The 18,197-nt window shown below is 39.9% G+C and overlaps 1 protein-coding gene across 1 annotated transcript; it reads right to left on the bottom strand.

Moving 5' to 3' along the window:
* Positions 1–1,723: 1,723 nt before the first annotated feature.
* On the bottom strand, positions 1,724–9,482 carry gata2b (GATA binding protein 2b). Its single transcript, XM_061042548.1, has 6 exons — positions 9,322–9,482; positions 8,693–9,113; positions 7,489–8,061; positions 5,547–5,692; positions 3,263–3,388; positions 1,724–2,625 (listed from the first exon to the last, which is right to left on the bottom strand). Exons 2-6 carry the CDS (start codon positions 8,916–8,918, stop codon positions 2,341–2,343), a joined length of 1,356 nt encoding a protein of 451 aa, XP_060898531.1. The 5' UTR covers positions 8,919–9,113; positions 9,322–9,482; the 3' UTR covers positions 1,724–2,340.
* Positions 9,483–18,197: the final 8,715 nt, after the last annotated feature.

The following is an 18,197-nucleotide window of genomic DNA, read 5'->3' as shown; positions in this document are numbered from 1 at the left end:
TATTCGATTGGAACACTTCCTTCACCACCCTCTGTTTGTCAACAAAAGGACGCTGTCTATTGGGTAAGCAGTGCAGTTGAACTTAGAGACCTTCCATGGACACCAAAGCTTACCAAATCGTATTCCTCCATATTGTTGCTTTCAGTCCTTCAGTTCTGAATTTACATTTCATGACACTCATGTCAGAAAAAGCTGCTTCATAAGGTACATAAAGCCAAATAAAGACGACACCAACACCATCCAAACAAATAAAGAAAACTGGGCAGTATCACCTCAGTCCACCAACTTGCACCTTGTCATGTCCTGCTCCAGCTTCCCTGTTACTTCCCCAATGGCTTCTTGTGCTTTGCTATGTGTTTGGACGGACACTCTAAATGATACCTCTGATGCCGTGTTTGGCATCTTTGGTGGCTAAATGACTACTGGTTGCATTTTTTCTGTGTATTTGTGCGGTCTGCAGAGAAGTTTGCTGCAGTTACTGTGGGCTTGAGCATGGGGCTGCGCATTGCTTCTTTAGCTAACTGAAAGTGAGGCTGGTACCGTCGATGAGGCAAACACACTTGTACGTCCTATTCGCAAAAAAGTCTTCCTCTTTCTGTCCAGTGGAAATGTTACATTTTTTTTGCTTTTTCTAGGCATGGCCAACTTTGTTTTCCATTATAAATCTGGCTAAACTGACTTGCTTATTGCACTGAACGCCTCGCTTTGGCTCAGCTAGCATACAGCGTAACCATTTGGATCTGATGATCAAAGTTGCTGTGACATTGCTGAGATGGTTAAATTCAGCTGTTGAAAAACTAGACAGAGGATTCACCTTTTTATTGACAGCTGACAGGCCTATCCTTTTTGGACACTGTCTATAAACCTCTTGGGTGAGCTACTGAGAACCTGGCAACAGCCTACCTGTAGCTCATGAGTGATTTTCCTTTGTTTAGCTACAAACATTTTGTTATTTGCAGATGTGTGGCTGACGTTCCAAAAATAAGGAATTGTCCATTTTTCAGTTTAGAATATGAAGATATATATCATTTTCGGTTCTGTATGTTGATATGAAGCTAACTTAGGTTAGCACAAAGACAGGATGCAGCTAGCCTGATTCTTTCCATAGAGCACCATTAGCAACGGTAATGCTTGTGTGAAGATGGCAGATTTTGATTTAGAGAAATAGATGTGTGACTTGGCCTGGCGCAGAACCTTCTGGGACTTTTATAGGATGGAAGTTATAGGTGACTGTCAATGGATTTCGTAACATTTGGATAGATGAATGCTTGTTGTTTCCCCCCTGTTTTCAGTCTTTATGCTAAGCTAAGATACCATTCTAAATAGCAAGGGGATTACTAAAGTCTTGGCAAGAAAGCACATACGTGTTTCTAAGAATGTGTAAGTGTCCCTTTAATGTGTAGCTCAAGAGATAAACATGGATGCATATAAAGCAACAGAACATTTAATGCACAGAAGATGAACTTTAGATGGTTATTATGACTGGACAGGGGAAAAAAGAGGAGTGACTGACATCATATCTTTTAATTGTATGAATCTTTTATCTAAATGTGCATTAATGAAAAGGGACATTTGTAACACATACACACCTATGTTTCTCAGGTTTAACATGGTACCATTAATAAGGAGGAAAGCTTAGTTAGCCATATCATTTCCTGCATCTGTTGTTTTTATGAAGACATATATATATTAAATACTGGATATTGAATAGAAGGAGAAGATGTGATAGTGAACTTGATCTCTTTATTTCTTATGAGTATAAATGTTGACCAGCTCAGAGAAAGCGCTTCAGCTAAAAATATATAATCATAACTGTTGTAACAGTATCCGTAATATGACTCAGGGGATATAGTCACAGAAAAACAAGGCAGTGAAAATAAATTATCTTAATAACAATAATTATAATAATAACAATAATTATAATAAACAGTCAAATCAAATTTAGAATCATAAACCTTTCTTGCTCGCTTGTTTCTTTGTGGAAAAAGTTGTCCATAAGCAAAAAGAAAAAAAAAATCCAGCATATTTAATATTCAAAGTTGTGAAAGGGTTTCTCAGTCTGAGACGTCCCCATCAGACTCGCATATTTACAGTATTCACAGTTTATTATAAACCTGTTGGGCACATACTGAACCACACTTCAGTGGTGTAAAACTTTGCTTTACGTGTGTATGGCTGACTGACAGGAAGGAGAATATCTCTTTCAGTCTTCCTCCAACAAAATATGTACCTATAGATCAGGAGTAAACTGGTCCTTTCCTTCCATAATGCATCTGTTCTCAATCAGGAGAAAGTTCTCCAGCGTTCTTATTTGTTAACCCCTCTCCCCTCCTTTTCCTCTCAGCCCATGGCCGTAACCATGTTAGAGTGGTGCGGGTGCCCAAAGGACGGGTGTAGCGGGGTGGGCGTAGGGAGCATGTGTCCTGTGTGGCTGAAAGGCGGCAGGTGGCCCATAGACATGTGTCCGGCCAGAGAGGCTGCGCTGAAGGGAGAGCTCTTGTCATGCAGGCTTTTTGAAAACTCCTCGTAGCTGTCGCTGCACCGCTTGTTCTTTTTGGATTTGTTGGACATTTTTCGGTTGCGCGTCTGTATTCCCTCTTTTTTCATTGTCAGCGGCCGGTTCACCTGTGTAGAGGGGGGAAACGTGGGTGTTAGTGATCAGCTAAAAGTTGAGAGAAAGATATCAAAAAAACACCACAAAGTAGATTAACATCATTTATTTTGTTATTCCTTACGTCTCCGGCTTTTTACCCAGAGGCTATTTTTAGGTGGAATGTTAAACGTGGCCGAATGAAAAATTATTTTTTTTCCAAAACATTTGTGGAGGTCAACATAAGAGAGCAAATCAGGCTTAGGCTACACATACAATACTAGTTCATGAGAACATTCATGGTTACTGGTTTTGGAATCAACCATCAGATTCATCCTTTAAAAGTATGCATCATAAGTCATTTGTGAATTGAGTGATAAACAATAAACACTGAATAGCGTGAAGACGGAATCCAATCTTTATACTTATTCATAAGTACTCCACTCTTATATCAGTCCCACCTTTGTGACTCTCAAGGAGATTGTGCCTCCAATGGAAACAAAAAACACAAAGGAAGATAACACCAACCGGTCCAACAGTCTCTCTCTCTCTCTCCCTCTCGCCCTCCCTTATCCCTCAACAATCAGTGTAACCTTCCTGACTTTACTTCCCGTCTACCTGACCCTGCCTGCTTTGTGCAGGTCCTATACCGGGCGATCAGCAGACACTTACATTATGCAGTTTGTAGTAGAGGCCGCAGGCATTGCACACAGGGTCTCCGTTTGCATTGCGCCTCCAGAGCGTGGTGGTGGTCGTCTGACAGTTAGCACAACAGGTGCCTGCTCGTCTGGCAGCAGACTGTGGAGAAATATGAATAAGGCTTTAAGAATTAACTTGGAAATACGTTTCATAAAGTAAGAGATGACAATTCTAAATAGCTGCATGGCAGGTCACTTAAACTCATTTTGACATTTTACAGCTGTGTTTTTTGCAGTACTAACAGTGCATATTAATATCATCTTCAATCATTTATCAAGTTATCTTTGGTCATGTTCTTCTTGAAACATGACTTAAAACATCAGTTATCACTATTGTTTAACATGCATATATGTTAAATTTCATGGCGGAGTCTCTTCACTATTTTGATAACAGAATTCAAACAGTCATACATTGAGCTTAAGTATTTATTTAGTGCTTAAAGCTCTGATCTAAACTTATTCAAAGTGATGACTATTGGTCCCTGACAGTCAATCTCATGAGGCATGACAATCCAGATGGATTCTTTATACTTGACCATTTCATACTTTTCACCACAGAAATAATGCATCCATCTGCATCCAGAATCTCCTTATCCAAGTTTCATCTGACAAAACAGTTTTTAATTTTTGAGATATTCAAATGATTATTTATAGCCTAACTCACTGTGCCCATATTTCTCCTGTGAGGTCATACATCAGCGTTCATAACTTTCCCTATCGTCGTTTTAATGTTCGCTCAGTACTTTCTCTGTCACGCACTGAAAGCTTGACCACTGTGTTCGAGCTCGGAGCCTGTAGTCAGGAGTCCGCAGCAGGAAACAGGCGCTGGCCCCGCTGCTTTATCTTGACCGGTCACACATCCGGAGAGGAAACAACTGGAAGCTGCTGCTCAACGCAGCGAGCTCCGAGCCCACCGAAGCGTACGGAACATAGTCTGATATGTGGCTGAGTGTGACATTATGGCGGAAAGACGCCGAAATAGTTATCGTATACTTTGTGTAGGCTGAGGCAGACAGGTGTTTGCAGGTCGGCATCGAGTACATGTCGACCCGTTTGTCGTGGCGACGTCGCCCAAACTGAGAGCAACTCCCGTGCGTCAAAACAGAATCACTGATCAGGTGATTCTTTTTCTAAATTAAATATCTATGGAGGTCTTTTAATAATAATAACAAATTATATAGTATTAATCATTTTCAACCAATAAGTCTTTTTACTGTATTCCATATCATAGCGCGATTTGTTTCTTGATTGACCGATATAGGTTACCGTTTTAGAGTAAAAAGTCCCTCCATTTGAAAAGTGTGGATTTTACTTCAATTTTTTTTTTTTTGTTGGTTTGTCGTCCCACTTTCCCACGTCACCCTCTGCATTCGTTTAGGTTTCCTTCAAAAGAAAACAGTTTAAAACCACCTTTCAAGAGAACAGCCTCTGTAAATGAAGGTGCTGTGAAATGAGCAGTGTCGTTTGACTCTACTAATGTCTGTAGGCTATACTTCATTTCATGACTGCTTCCTGCCGCATCTTCACTTAACTACACATAACTACTTTTTAGTAATCAATTACAATTATATCTCACACCTTAAAATGTCCACTCCCATAACTTGGTCGCTGCACACATTGCTGAAGTGTTTACAGATTTGAGCTCTCAGATGAGCTGATATGAAATTGGCCTGACTGCACACAGCATCACTCATGTTTGAAGCAGGTCATCATGGGACATGGGACTTTAAACAGCTCCACATTTGCTCTGTCCCTTCACGCAGACTCTTTATGCCCTTTGAACATTGTGTCTTCAAAACATGCACTTTCAAAGTGCTACAAAAACCTCCCTGCGTGGTTCCAGCTGATAGGAAACCCAAACCCACATAAACAAACAGCTTTTTAAGGGCTTAGAAAGATAGACAGAACATTTTCTGTCCACCTTAAAATGAATAGTAAAATAAATACCTTCAGTTTATTTGAGAAAAAAAAATCACAATCAACTAATTGTGTGTGAGCACAGCCCTGTGATGCGTTGCTGACTCTGCTATCAATGACAGTATCAGAAGCAGCAGCAATAATGATAACAGAAACAACTCAGATAGTCCCTCTGTGCTAACACGCTGAACTGAATGAGCCAGAGGTGAATGACAAACACAATTCCTGGAAACTGATTGGGAAAATATAACTTTCCTGCAATTGTGTTCCTTCTCCCACTATCCCTCCACCTTACTCTCTTTTGATTTATTAGCACACACAAGCACACAGATGTTACTAACCAGTCTGCGTTTGGGTTTGATGAGCGGTCTGTTCTGGCCGTTCATCTTGTGGTACAGGCCGCAGGCGTTGCACAGATAGTGTCCCGTGCTGTCGCGTCTCCATAGAGGGGTAGAGGTCGCTCCACAGTTCACACACTCACGGCCCTCTGAAGAAGAACACACTTTGTGAGATGTGTTTGAAAAGTTCATTTTAAACTTATTGCTCAATTGTAAATCTCTGTTTCATTTGGCTATTGAGCATATTTGTAGAATCCAATGATTGTGTGTAGGGTCACTATCATCTTTTTCTGCCACTTATATGAAGTAACTAATGTGTGCGTGACTCAGTATTTATGTGGACTCATTGCTTTCCCCCCCCCCCCATAGATTAGTAATTCCAAAATTCAGTTTAAGATAAAATGCATTTTCGGGTTAACTTTTCACCCTTGGAGAGAAATGAACCGCAAGTATAAAGTAACTTTGTTCGAGTTATGCACTAGCAGAAGGACAGAAACAGCAGAGAAAGATTTCCAATCATTAAATGTAACGTCAGTTAAAGCTTCAAAGCAGCATGATAGATAGATTTGACAAAAGCAGATTGATTTAATGCAATATATAAAAAATAAATGATCTGAATGTCCAACAAACAAACAACCACTCAGGGAAACATGAAATAATGCCGGCCAGTATTTCTTCACATTTTAAACCAAGTGTTCATATTATAATCACAGTAGAGTCACAACAGTAACTGTGAGAAGAAAATGTCTAACTGAATAATAAACATGTTATTCATGTTATGTTAGATAGGTCACCCTACACTATAAACGTGTCAAACACAGCCAGACTTCAGCTGGCAGCGCCCTGCTCTAATCAAATAACAATCAGGACAGGGTATTAATGTCTAATGTAACAGAGACCAGACTGGGAGCCTAAATGCTCAGGTTTTGGCTCTGTGCACCTGCGGAGCTTCCTTTCACAACTCTGGGCCTGATCCAGTTCACAGTTCATCGTTGTTACAGAGTCATGCTGCACAAAGAAGGATTATCAACGTTTATCTTTGTTGAAGCGCTGTTAAGGAGTGTCCTTAGACAGCATCATTGAAAAATAGAACTGTTTTTATACATTATTCTTCTGTTGCCATTTCCAAATATTACCTGAATGTGACAATGATCAAATTACAGCCTTTAAAAGGCAGGTTTTGTAATGCAGAATAAGTCATAAGAAATCAATCTGGTTACATTGGAAATATAAGCATATTCACATTTATTACCATATGACATTTACGCTACCATTTAAGTATGCAGACAGGCAGTATGTGCATACATTTCCCCTCTGTGAATCAATATTATAAACGCTTTTCTTATCTTAAAAGAACATCTTGAAATATTTGGCTTTAATGTGAAATGTTCTTTATTTAAACAGAAAACAAGTTTAGGCCTATTCTTTAATTAGTCATGTTTAATTAACAGTTAAGTTATTTGGAAAAAATCTTTAGATTATAATCTTCAACCATTTCAATCCTAATTATGACTTTATTACATTCATGTCTTTGTTTTTGTTCATGTATCAAATGATATAAAATCATCTGAAATTGACAGAATATATATAACTATTATATAATTGTAAAATATTCCCTAAAAGAACTTCCAAATGATGCATACATAAGATTAAAAAAAACATTTTAGTATCACATATATTTACAAATGTCAATTTCAGAAGGATACCAAGGTACATTTTATTATTTATTTTAGCATTACCCTTAACTACACCTGATGTAAATTTGTTTTATTTTGGTTGTTTTTTAAGTTGTTTTTTTACTGCCACCAGTCGGCTTACTAAACAGCAGACAAATGATATGCTAACTTAAAAACAGACTGAATATTTCTATATGATCTTTTGTAATCCCCCCTCCTTTAGGCTACTGTTTGTGGGACTGATCTGAGGTGTGTTTCAGGTGACTCACCGGTGCAGGAGCGTGTCTTTCCCTTGTTCTTGGACATGAAGCTGGATGAAACTCCCAGCAGGCTGCCGGAGTGAAACAGGCTGCCGCCGTACTCGTGCGCCTGGAGAGAGTAGGGATAGGTCGGTATGGGGTGGTGGGTGGAAGGGGTCTGAGCCAGGCCGTTCCTCAGAGGAGAGGAGCCCTCCATCTTCATCCCATCCGTTAACGACACCTGGTATTTGATAGATTCCTTCTCGTCCATCCTGCTGAGGCAGGGAGACGTGGCACCGGGGTCCGGTGATACGTCCTTTGGCGGTGTGGGCGGGAATGTGTACAGAGACGGGCTGGAGTGGGACGGCGGCGTTAACGAGGAGGCTGAGACCGTGTTTGAAGTGCTGCTGCACGGGTAGACTGCAGAGAGGCCACCGGGGGACGCGGAGCCTGGGTGATGCATGCTTGGCTTGCTGAAGGGGCTGACGGCCCAGGCGTTGTGGTGGTGGAGGCCTGACAGGGCTGCTTTCCCTCCGTCCAGCCATGAGATCCCCGGGCTGTGGAGGATTTGAGGCCGGCAGACCTGAGTCCCCGTCAGACGCGCTGAAAAATAATCCACAAATTGAATAATTATTACAAACAGACAGAATGATTAAGTGGCTATTACAATAGGCCTAACATGTGAGGTGCTTCGTAGCATGCAAAAAAAACCAAACTATCATTATATTCATCGATAGCTACATTTTCCCGATCTTGATGTGTAAAGAAAGTCACCTTAATTTACAAAAAGAAAAAAACGATCTGCTATTTCCCGAACTTGTTAGTAAGTCCTATAAAAATAGTCCGAGTCCCTTGCATGTGTGCAAATTTCCTTTAGGCCTATCTCTATTCTTTCCGATCTCAAGATTATCTTTTTTCATAAAAGGGACAACTCAAAATCATAAAAAAAACCAGTTTAAAAAATAAAAAGCTTAACTCAATAGGACATCAATATAATCATACAAAAGTGCAGAGAAAACCTCAATTTTTTTTATCACGTGTTAAACTGCAGAAAATGACACATTCAGTGGGTTAAATAGATTTATTTTTTTTAAATCTTAATTCTATTTGAAGAAAATATTTTTTTTTTAAACTTCACTATGTAGACAGTTTTTATTCATGAAAAAAAAAAAAACTTTCCATAAATAACTTTTATTTCTCATCAATGTTTGCACTGTTGGTAGCTCCATCTTACCGTGCGCTTGGCTGTAGGACACCCTGGCCCGGGCGGAGTTGTGGTAATACGGGTTTCCCTGCGAGTCCAGGTGATTAAAGAAAACGTCCACCTCATCCGGAGGCAGCAGCTGCGCCTGAGGCTCCATGTAGTTGTGTCCCAGGCCGTGGTGGTGTGAGTCCGGGTGCTGCCCGTTTAGCACGGCGTGGTGGTGCATCCAGCGGGGCTGATCAGCCGCCACATCCATCTCTGCGTGGGGCTTTACAGTGCTTCACAGTGAGCAAATATCCAGCAGAGGACACCGAATGAGAGGCTATGGAGTCCTTTATGATATATTCACTTTGTCCATTTACAGTAGAAGAATAATTATCTTTTTTTTCCCCGTTCTGATTAAATTCCTCTCTTTTCCTGGAGCCTGTGCGTGAAGTTTAACACTGGAAACCTGCAACAAGCAAACATCACATGTTAATGTTTTAAAGGCTGTAGCCATAGTGTTTTGTTTCTTAGCATCACTTGTCTTTATACCGAGATAGCTTCACGATGGATAGTTAACTTTACTACATCACTCTCTTTACACCTATACAACCCACTTTGTCTTATTGCACAAAATACTTGACTGAATACAGGAAAACAAACCTTGCACACCGTACCTTAGTTGGTTTTATTTTATCCACAGGTTTCGGTCAACTCGAGCCTCCTTGGAAAACTGTCTCGTGTCCCTTTTGGCTGCAGCAGGTCCTCTCCTGTCTTCAGCTGCTGTTTGTCAGAGTAAACTCCGTCCGCTGGGACTTACAGCAACACGTATAAATGTGTGTGACAGCGCGGGGCCAGGCTTGTCAAGCTGGTGGGCGGAGCTTTGATGAAAGCTTCTTCTCAGTCAATCACACAGCAGTTTCTGCTGAGGCGGGTCCAGAGAGCTCAAAGTCACTACGATGTTTCTGTCATATTCATTCGGAGAAGGTGGAGTGTCTGCTTTAGGCCTTATTGTGACTTTGATGTAGACCACTTTATATCATTTAATGTTTTATCACCAGGGTAATATCCCCTGAAGAAGAGTGTCATTTTTAAATTAACTGGCTTTTTCAAAACATATTTATAGTTTATTAGTCTATGAGTTGGCTCAGCCTGCAACCACACACCAGTTTAATAGTCTAAGAAATATATCTGGCTACACTGGATTTCATTTGAAAATGTAACAGAGGAAGTGAAGCTGCAACACGTGTCACTGCATCTTTTTGTACAGCCACTTACTCTTACATTAGTTCATTTCCTCCCAGGACACTTTAATTCTAAAATGTATTCTTGTGTCGTTAAGGTGCCAAAGTGTCCCAAATAGAATAAATAAATACAAATAAAAATCTTTATTAAAAGATCCTTAAAGATTTTTTTTTGTAAGTGTTCTATTATCAATGTGCAGATATAAGAATATTACGTTGAAATAAAATACCTGCTGCACTGATGATATGTTTTGTTATAGATCATTTAACCATCAAATTATTAGGCTAAAGGCTTTTTTTGCAGTAATTTATTGTGAGTATTTTTGGACTCATTCTTGGTCTGTTGTTGGTCGTTTAATAGCTTAAGTTCAGGCTGCATTCTAGAAATGTAACTCTCCCTCTCTCTCTCTCTCTCTCTCTCTCTCTCACACACACACACACACACACACACACACACACACGCACGCACACACACACACACGCACACACACACACACACACACACACACACACACACACACAGGCTCACTCTTTCTCCCCCTCGAGCATGATTGACAGACAATAATTGGAGAGAAGGCGCGTGCAGCCCCGGCCGGCCAGCTCTGCCGCCTGCTTGACGCCGTTTCCTGACGTCAGTGCATCTCAGTGGAGAAAAAAAGAAAATAGAATCAGGACATGAACTTTTAGAGGGACAGAGAGTGTGTGTGTGTGTGTGTGTGTGTGTGTGGGGGGGGGGGGGGGGGGGGGGGGGTGTTCTAGTCCCATCGGATGAACTCAAGGAAGTGATATTTACACTGTGGCAGCATTAATAATACATTAGTAGGCCTTCATCCCAAACCCTGCTGTGATTACTAAGAACATATCAACAAGCAGTGCGTGGCAAACAATAGCTAAGGTTATTTGAGATCAGATTTGATAAGAATAGATTGCAATAAAAAAAAATCCAAAACTGAGATGTTTTGATTAAGGAAATTCTGCAAACGTGTAAGTGACCTAACAGCAGGCTACATCACACAAAAACAAGTCAAAGCGGTTTCGCATAGTCTTCTTATCTTGCACTATTTACACTCTCTCAACAGTTAAACAATAAAAGAAGAGCTTGCTCCAACTGCATATAGTTTTTGTTTCTCCCTCAAGCCTGAGTGTTACACAATCCAACAGGTCAGTTTTGGATTGTTTTAATTGATCCTCCAATCAATAGCTACAATGTAGCCAAGTCATCCATTTCAGCAAAACTATCGGCCTATCTGATAAGAAAGGCCCAACTGGTCAAGGGAGATGGGGTGTTCACCAAAAATTGGATTTCTGCCTCTTTTGGTTTCCTGCCATTTTTGTAAAGTGTCATGAGATACGTTTTGTTGTGATTTGGCACTATGTATGAGGCGACAAACGTTTTGGCATGCTCTAATATGATTTAAGTCCCTCATTTGATCTCTTTTTCTTTGTAAAACTGTGTAACTTCACTTGATAGATGAGTTTAAATCAATGAGCATCAAGTACCAACACTTGTTTCCCTCCGCATGTTTGTAGGGCAGGTGCAAATGTCACTTAGATAAATAAAGGGATCTATCTATCTTTCTATCTATCTTTCTATCTATCTTTCAATCTATCTATCTATCTATCTATCTATCTATCTATCTATCTTAAACAATAAATACGATAGCCTAATTATTTGGTAATGTATTTATTGGTCCTACTTCCTGTCAATGATAAACAGTCAAGTTTATCTTAAAAAATACACTCTGATGTATAGAAGTGAATGTCATTATTTATTCAGGGAAAACGCTTCTTTTCAGGCAGTATTAATGGATAAACTCCCTCTTCTATAGAGTGGAGAAAGCAGAGCACAGCGGAGGGACAAGTGCGTCAGTATTAGAGCTCATCAGCATGATAATGTGCAAATACACATGCTTTGAGTGTGAGCCCTTTTGATCTGGCGTGCCGATAAAAACCTTATCGGCAGAGAACATCCACTTCCATTTTAGGATTTGACATTAATTCAATCCGCCCTTTTTAACTGCTCTTTTTTCTCTCTCACGAGCTCAGGAGAGAGAGGTCGCAGCTCCGAGAATCTCATTACAGAGCTGCCATTGAAAGAAATGATTTACCTTGCCAAATAATAAAGATTAAAAAAAAAAAAAAATTCAAACGTCACTGATTAAAATAGATCAGAATGAAATGTTTTATTTGTTTCAAGCAAATATAAATAACTCTGATCAGATGTTGGTCTGTGTTCCCCTTTTTTGGTTTGGTTTAGTTTTGACATTTTGTGCTCTTTGTGTTTCAAAATAATTGTTTTCTATTTAAATGATCGTGTTGTGCTTGGAAAGGGAAATCCAATGCTGCTAGGATCCTTGGGTCGTTGTGATTATCACCCAGCCCGGGGTAATTTTTCATCGGTGCTGGCTAATCTTTGTTCTTTGTGCAGATAATAAATAGCCTAATCGTTATCTGCGAGCTGCTGGAGGTGTCGGGGAGAAAGGGGGCTGATCGGGCCGGGAAATAGGCTCCAAAGTGCCGCGGAATAAATGGCATTTCTTATCTCTCTCCCCCAGATTATCGCCGCCTTTTCAACACGTGCACAACAAATAGATCTAATGCAGGGAATGCATCATTTACTGGAGCAGATCCGTGCAAATGATAGATGCATAGATAGAGGAAGAGGAGGCCGTATGGTGTTGGCTGTGTTCTTTAGAGGTTTAATGTTGCGCTTGTGCATGTCTTATTTAAACAGCATAAAGAGGGCTCTTTTCTCCTATTATTTTTTAGGTTATCTGCATGAGCCATCTGAGGTTCCGGTTCTTTGTAGTGATATTTCTTTTTGCTTTCATGTTGGATTTGACTGGAGAAGAGTTAAACAGGCGCAGCAGACTCCATCCAGGGAGAAAAATATATTTGAATAGTATTTTCATGTGGTGGATATTCAGTAAAATGGGAGCAGGCGGTTTTAAACCACTGGTTCTGTTTAGAGTTGTTTTCTTATATAAACCACACTTATTTGAAACTCAAAGGCAGAAGACAAGTGGGATTGATTTTACTTTTATTTCATTACATGGTCTTTACCTTATAGCACTTTGTGTCTGTAGAAAACATTGTGTTCTCGAAATAAAGAAAACAGAGAAGATGATTTGATTGAACTATTTCATAATTTCTTCAAAACATCTTAACTCATTTTAAACAAAAGAAGAAAACATGAAAACTTTATTTTCAGTGTCTTATATGAAACACAGACACATAAATTAAAGTGACTGCACGAATCAAAGAACATGCTGATGGAAAACAAACAAACACTTTAGTCCTTTAGCACAAAAAGCTCCACAAAAAGATTCAATACGCATTCAATCAGAAAGAGCTGCCATAAAGTCTGAAGAGAGGTGCTGTGTTAAAGCATTGTGCTGCAGTGTGTTTAGGGCGACCAGTTATGGCAATGAAAGGCATTTTTTCATTCTATACAAACGTGATGTTTAATAAGTTGGCAGCTGCAGCAGCCCTGGGTGCTGCTGATGGTCTCCACGGTAACACAGATAACAGCGCAGTCATTTTCCATATCTTACAGTCTATTATATTCAAGGATTAGTTCTCCTTCCCCAAAAGGTCAAACATAAAGTCAAGCCAGGCAAAAGTCCTCCTCCTCCTCCTCCTCCTTCTACAGTGATGGAGCATTTCTCTTATAAACCTGTGTGATGACCTTTGTTGACATGCTTTGATAGATGCATACCTCCCACTGAGGACAACGAACCTCATATTCTCATACAGGCCTGACACTGATTTTTATTTGGTTTGGCTGTGATTAAATTTTTTTCATATTGTACATCGAAAATCACTGTTTCATCTCCTCTTATATTCCCAGTAATTCAATCATCCCTTAGTCAAAGACAAGAGACATATAATGAAAAAGATTAAATTATACAAGAGTTCATCCGTTGTGTTCAGGAATTTGCAGTATTTTAAACATTAATCCGGCGGTATAGTTCCAAAGATTTTAGCATTTGTCAGGGGGCAGCTTCAATATGTCGTGGTCCTAACTCCATCCAACCATCCTAAGGCTAAAAGTTGCTCCTATAGCTTGCAGAATTTGGAGACACTTCTGAAAAAGTTGTGCCAGTCCCAACTTTAGGACTCCCTTGTTGTACGAAACAGACCCAACTGCTAGTTGATGGGAAAGCAGGGCTAATCCCCTCGTGTCTTATAATATAAAAATGACAAAATTATTCTTCAAATAATTTGTGTGACAACCAAACTTAATTGTTACCAGAAAAACATGCGATATCTCTCAATGGGCTTATTGTTTTTAAAGCCCAAAACCATTTCAGCAGTAAAAGTTGTTCCTAAATCCAGAAAACAATCCCTTGTGTCATTAAGACCTGCTCTCAATCACAGATGTGGTGAGTGTAATGTGACATATCAAAAACACAAAAATCATAAATTTTCAGAGCATATTTTTATGGCTGTTCTATTAGAAAGTAGTTTTAAAAAGAGTCAAAGCAGCTTACCATCAAATAACACGTGCTACCACTGCCACACGGGCGATACACAGCTATATTTTTCATTCAAACCAAATGATCTCAACAACCTCACCACCCTTTGATTGTCTAGCTTCTGTTTGTGGAAGCCGTACAAATTTCCTCCATCTCAACCCGGAGAAAACTGAGGTCCTTGTAGTGGGCCCTGATCTATTTCAGTAAGGAGGTCAGCAATTAAAGCCGACCCCTCTCCATCAACACCAAGTCCTCCTCTAAGAACCGTGGTGTTGTTTTTGACAAACGTTTAAACTTCAAGGGCCACATCACTGAACTGGTTTAATCCTGCTTCTTTTATTTAAGAAACATTGCAAAAAAAATCAAACCTATTCTAACAACCACACACATTGAACTCTTAATACACAACTTAAACTTCTCCCACTTAGATTACTGCATGTCTCTCTTCATGTTCATCACTTAGTCCTCAACGTCATGACTACAGCTGGCACAAAATGCAGCAGCTTGGTTGTTAACACACACAGGTTGTCATTCCCTTATCGCTCCAATTCTTCCAGTTCACTTCAGGGTTGATTTTTAAAATGTGGATTATTAAATACAAAGCCCTGCATGGCCTGGCCCCTACTTTGCCCTCCCTGTAGCAGCCACCTTCTCCGATGTTCTGATCAGGGCCTGTAAACAGTTCCTCGCTCTTATTTTAAAACCAGAGGTGATCGAGCGTTGGCAGAGGCGGCTCCTAAACTCTGGAACAGTCTCCTGCATAACAGCTCCTCTGCCCAATCCGTAGTTTCTTTTAAACAGCTGCTAAAAACTCATTATTATAGGTCTGACTGTGAATGTGACATGGTGTTTGTGTTTCTGTTTGAATGTATGGTTTATGTGACATAATCTAAGTATGTATGTGTGTGTGCTTGTCCAACTGTCCTCAATCTGTGATTATGTGAAGTACTTTGTAACTGTGTGTTTTTAAAAGGATAAATAAAGTTTATTATTATTATGATAAATCTAAATAACACAGGGCTAACAGAGAATACAATTGGAACAACTCTTCACTTCAATGCAGTGCTGATGAATGAATGAATGTGTCACGCCTGTTTTTGAGTGGAAGTCCTTGAACTGAAAATGCGATGAGCACTGTAGATGTGCTCTGACAGTTTTTGTCGCATTGAAATGAAAATCAAAGTGATTTTAAATACCTGAACCCACTGCGACGGGGTAGATGAGTCAGTTACAGCATGCTGGATAGACCTTTTTTCATTTTTGTTTTCATGGCAAAGATTCACACTTAGTGATACATTAAACAGGATACCTTTTTTTTCTTTTAATCATTTTTGTGTTGTTTTTGTTGTTGTCATCATGTATGTTTTGGCTGCATACACTGCAGGCAAGAATACACACAGACACAGAACAGTTGCAGCATTGTAGTGGTTAGAGTTATTTAAGGTTTCCTTCCCTTCTCATTGGTACTTGTAACCTTATAATTCAGAAAAAGGCGGGTCCTTATGTGCCTAAAGTCTTGCAAAGAGCCTTCAAGTAAGTATACAGTGTCTCTGGTCCGTCTTTTGAATTTAGGAATTGTTTGTGCTTTTCAAGATAGAAGTATGAGCCGCATGGCTGTTAAGGAGCTAAATGCTATAACTATATGAGCTTTCCTTTTAGGTAGAAGAGTGTAGAGGCACTCGTGGGATTGGGAGTGATATCTTTTTTGAAACACGTTACATATGCATTTGCAAAGAGTCCAAAATGTGTTAAGGCTGGCACAGGAGCAGAACAAATGTACGTAGTTCTATAAGGCTGACCTTCACATTGAGGACATAAGGGGTCTTTATTTGGGAACAATTTGGTCAGCCTTGCCTCGGTCAGATGTTCCAAACAATTTTGACCTGTTTCAAGCAGTGTTTATATATGGAGAAGATTATTAGGCCAAGCACTGCCTCTCATTGGTTACAATACCATACCATACAATATCATACCAGTCAGAACCATGTGATTTAACTTGGATCTTTCGAAGCACATAAGAAGCCTCCTAATGATAAGATACACATTTTTGAAGGCGCTGCATGTTGGAATAATCAGGTGGACAGTGACACCTAGGGGAGAAGTGCTCTCACTCTGATGCAGCTGCCTTCCTCTTCTCTTGATTCATCCGTAAGCTTTGATTTGTTTCAAGGATACTGCCCACCTGTTCATTTTTTTACAGCAGTATGAAGAACTCTACATTAAAGGTAATCTCTTCTGAACTTAACTCTGTGCTTACAGTAAGCACTGGAGAGTTTCTCCGGTGTCTTTCGATCGCCCTTCTTTCTCTCGTTTCTGCGTGCAGTCTCTTGAAGGATCTTGAGTGAGTCATTAGAGGTCAAAGGTTCGCTCATTCACTTCCTCCGAGGGAGCAGCAGGAAGTGAGAGTTTACAACACCTTGTTACAAACAACCTGTCAATCAAATGGATTCTTTGGAGCCGGTTGGGGAATAACCAGTTTAGGTCGTTTTGGTTTTATTTTGTCTTTCTGAGCCCCTCTTCTCTTTCGCTCTCTCTCTCTCTGTGCTTGCGTACATGGGTGTGTGTGCGTGCTTGAGTGCAGTGTGAATTAATTCAATGACTTAAGAATTGTTTTTTATATACTCACAGGGATTATTAACCTCACATTTTAATTTGTAATTCTGGAATATTTAATATGAGGATTATATTTTTCTTGCTTTATAGTTTCTATATCATTTTAGTGAGACAATGTTTATTGAATTGAATAGTGAACATGGATAAAAGTGATGGATAAAACTGCCAACCTGCCCATTATAGGACAACCTGCTATAGGGTCACCGGTTTCTCTCAGTGGTGAAATCGTGTGTTCCACAAAGGTCATAGCCCTCGAAGAGGCGGCCCCCAGTTTTACTCCCAACTTTCTCCGTTTACTGCATGTCATCCCCAAATTTCTCACCCATGATTCTGACTTCACACACTGTCCTGTCCTCTCAACAAATGCACGAAAAGCCAAAATATTATCTTTACAACAGTCATCCAGTCATTGTGGCAATATTTCAGTTTGCACAAAAGTTGTGTATAGATGTGGTGGACATTGTTATCCATACAGTACAGCTAGAAGTCGGATATGAAATGAATGCAAAAAGGCCAATTTCCCATGTTTTCTTTCACTCAGCCAGCCTTTATATAAAGCATGTTTGATGAGACAATCTGTTCGACTGCTGTTGAAATGACTTCCCTACAGTATATTAGAACATCTGTATGTTTGATTTTGTCCAGAGGTTGAGGTTGACTTCATGCAGATGTAACCGGTGTGCCTGTCCTGCTGAAGTTCTAAACTTCACTGGATGCACATCTGTTACTGGTCGTGATATCTGCGTTGTGTTCTGGTGTTGCGTTGAAAGAAGAAGTACTCGGACCACGATCTGCTACTGGTTTCTCATTTATTGTGAACCGTGCTGGCTGCTGCATCTGCACAAGTCAAAAAGAAATACAAAAGTCTCAGTAACATGCAGTCTCTCTCTCACACGCGGGTCTCCAGTCCCCTTCTCTCAGTGAGCTTAGCGCGGACTGCCTTTTAAATTATACATGCAAATAATGCATTTTTAACAAAGGTCAAATTCTGTTTTAAACAGCATTAATGTCTTTAAATAAAATGTAACACTAAATTAAATGAAATTATTTCAATGCTAAATGCATTTGCAGCACATGAATTACAACCAGCATAATTATTTATGCAAACAGTGAACATATAAAACACATAAAATGCACATACCTGCACAAGTCAAAAAGAAATACAAAAGTCTCAGTAACATGCAGTCTCTCTCTCACACGCGGGTCTCCAGTCCCCTG

Source organism: Labrus mixtus, chromosome 7, assembly GCF_963584025.1.
Source record: "Labrus mixtus chromosome 7, fLabMix1.1, whole genome shotgun sequence".
NCBI classification, from domain to species: domain Eukaryota; kingdom Metazoa; phylum Chordata; class Actinopteri; order Labriformes; family Labridae; genus Labrus; species Labrus mixtus.
This window is presented reverse-complemented; position numbering and strand designations above follow the sequence as displayed.

What these genes read in the sequence shown, in the direction of transcription:
- gata2b (XM_061042548.1), bottom strand. Translation starts at nt 8,918, where the DNA reads ATGGATGTGGCGGCTGATCAGCCCCGCTGGATGCACCACCACGCCGTG. An exon ending in AAAGACACGCTCCTGCACCG is followed by an intron (nt 5,693 to 7,488) that starts GTGAGTCACCTG and finishes GTTCTTCTTCAG; the next exon opens with AGGGCCGTGAGTGTGTGAAC. An exon ending in TCAAACCCAAACGCAGACTG is followed by an intron (nt 3,389 to 5,546) that starts GTTAGTAACATC and finishes ATTTCTCCACAG; the next exon opens with TCTGCTGCCAGACGAGCAGG.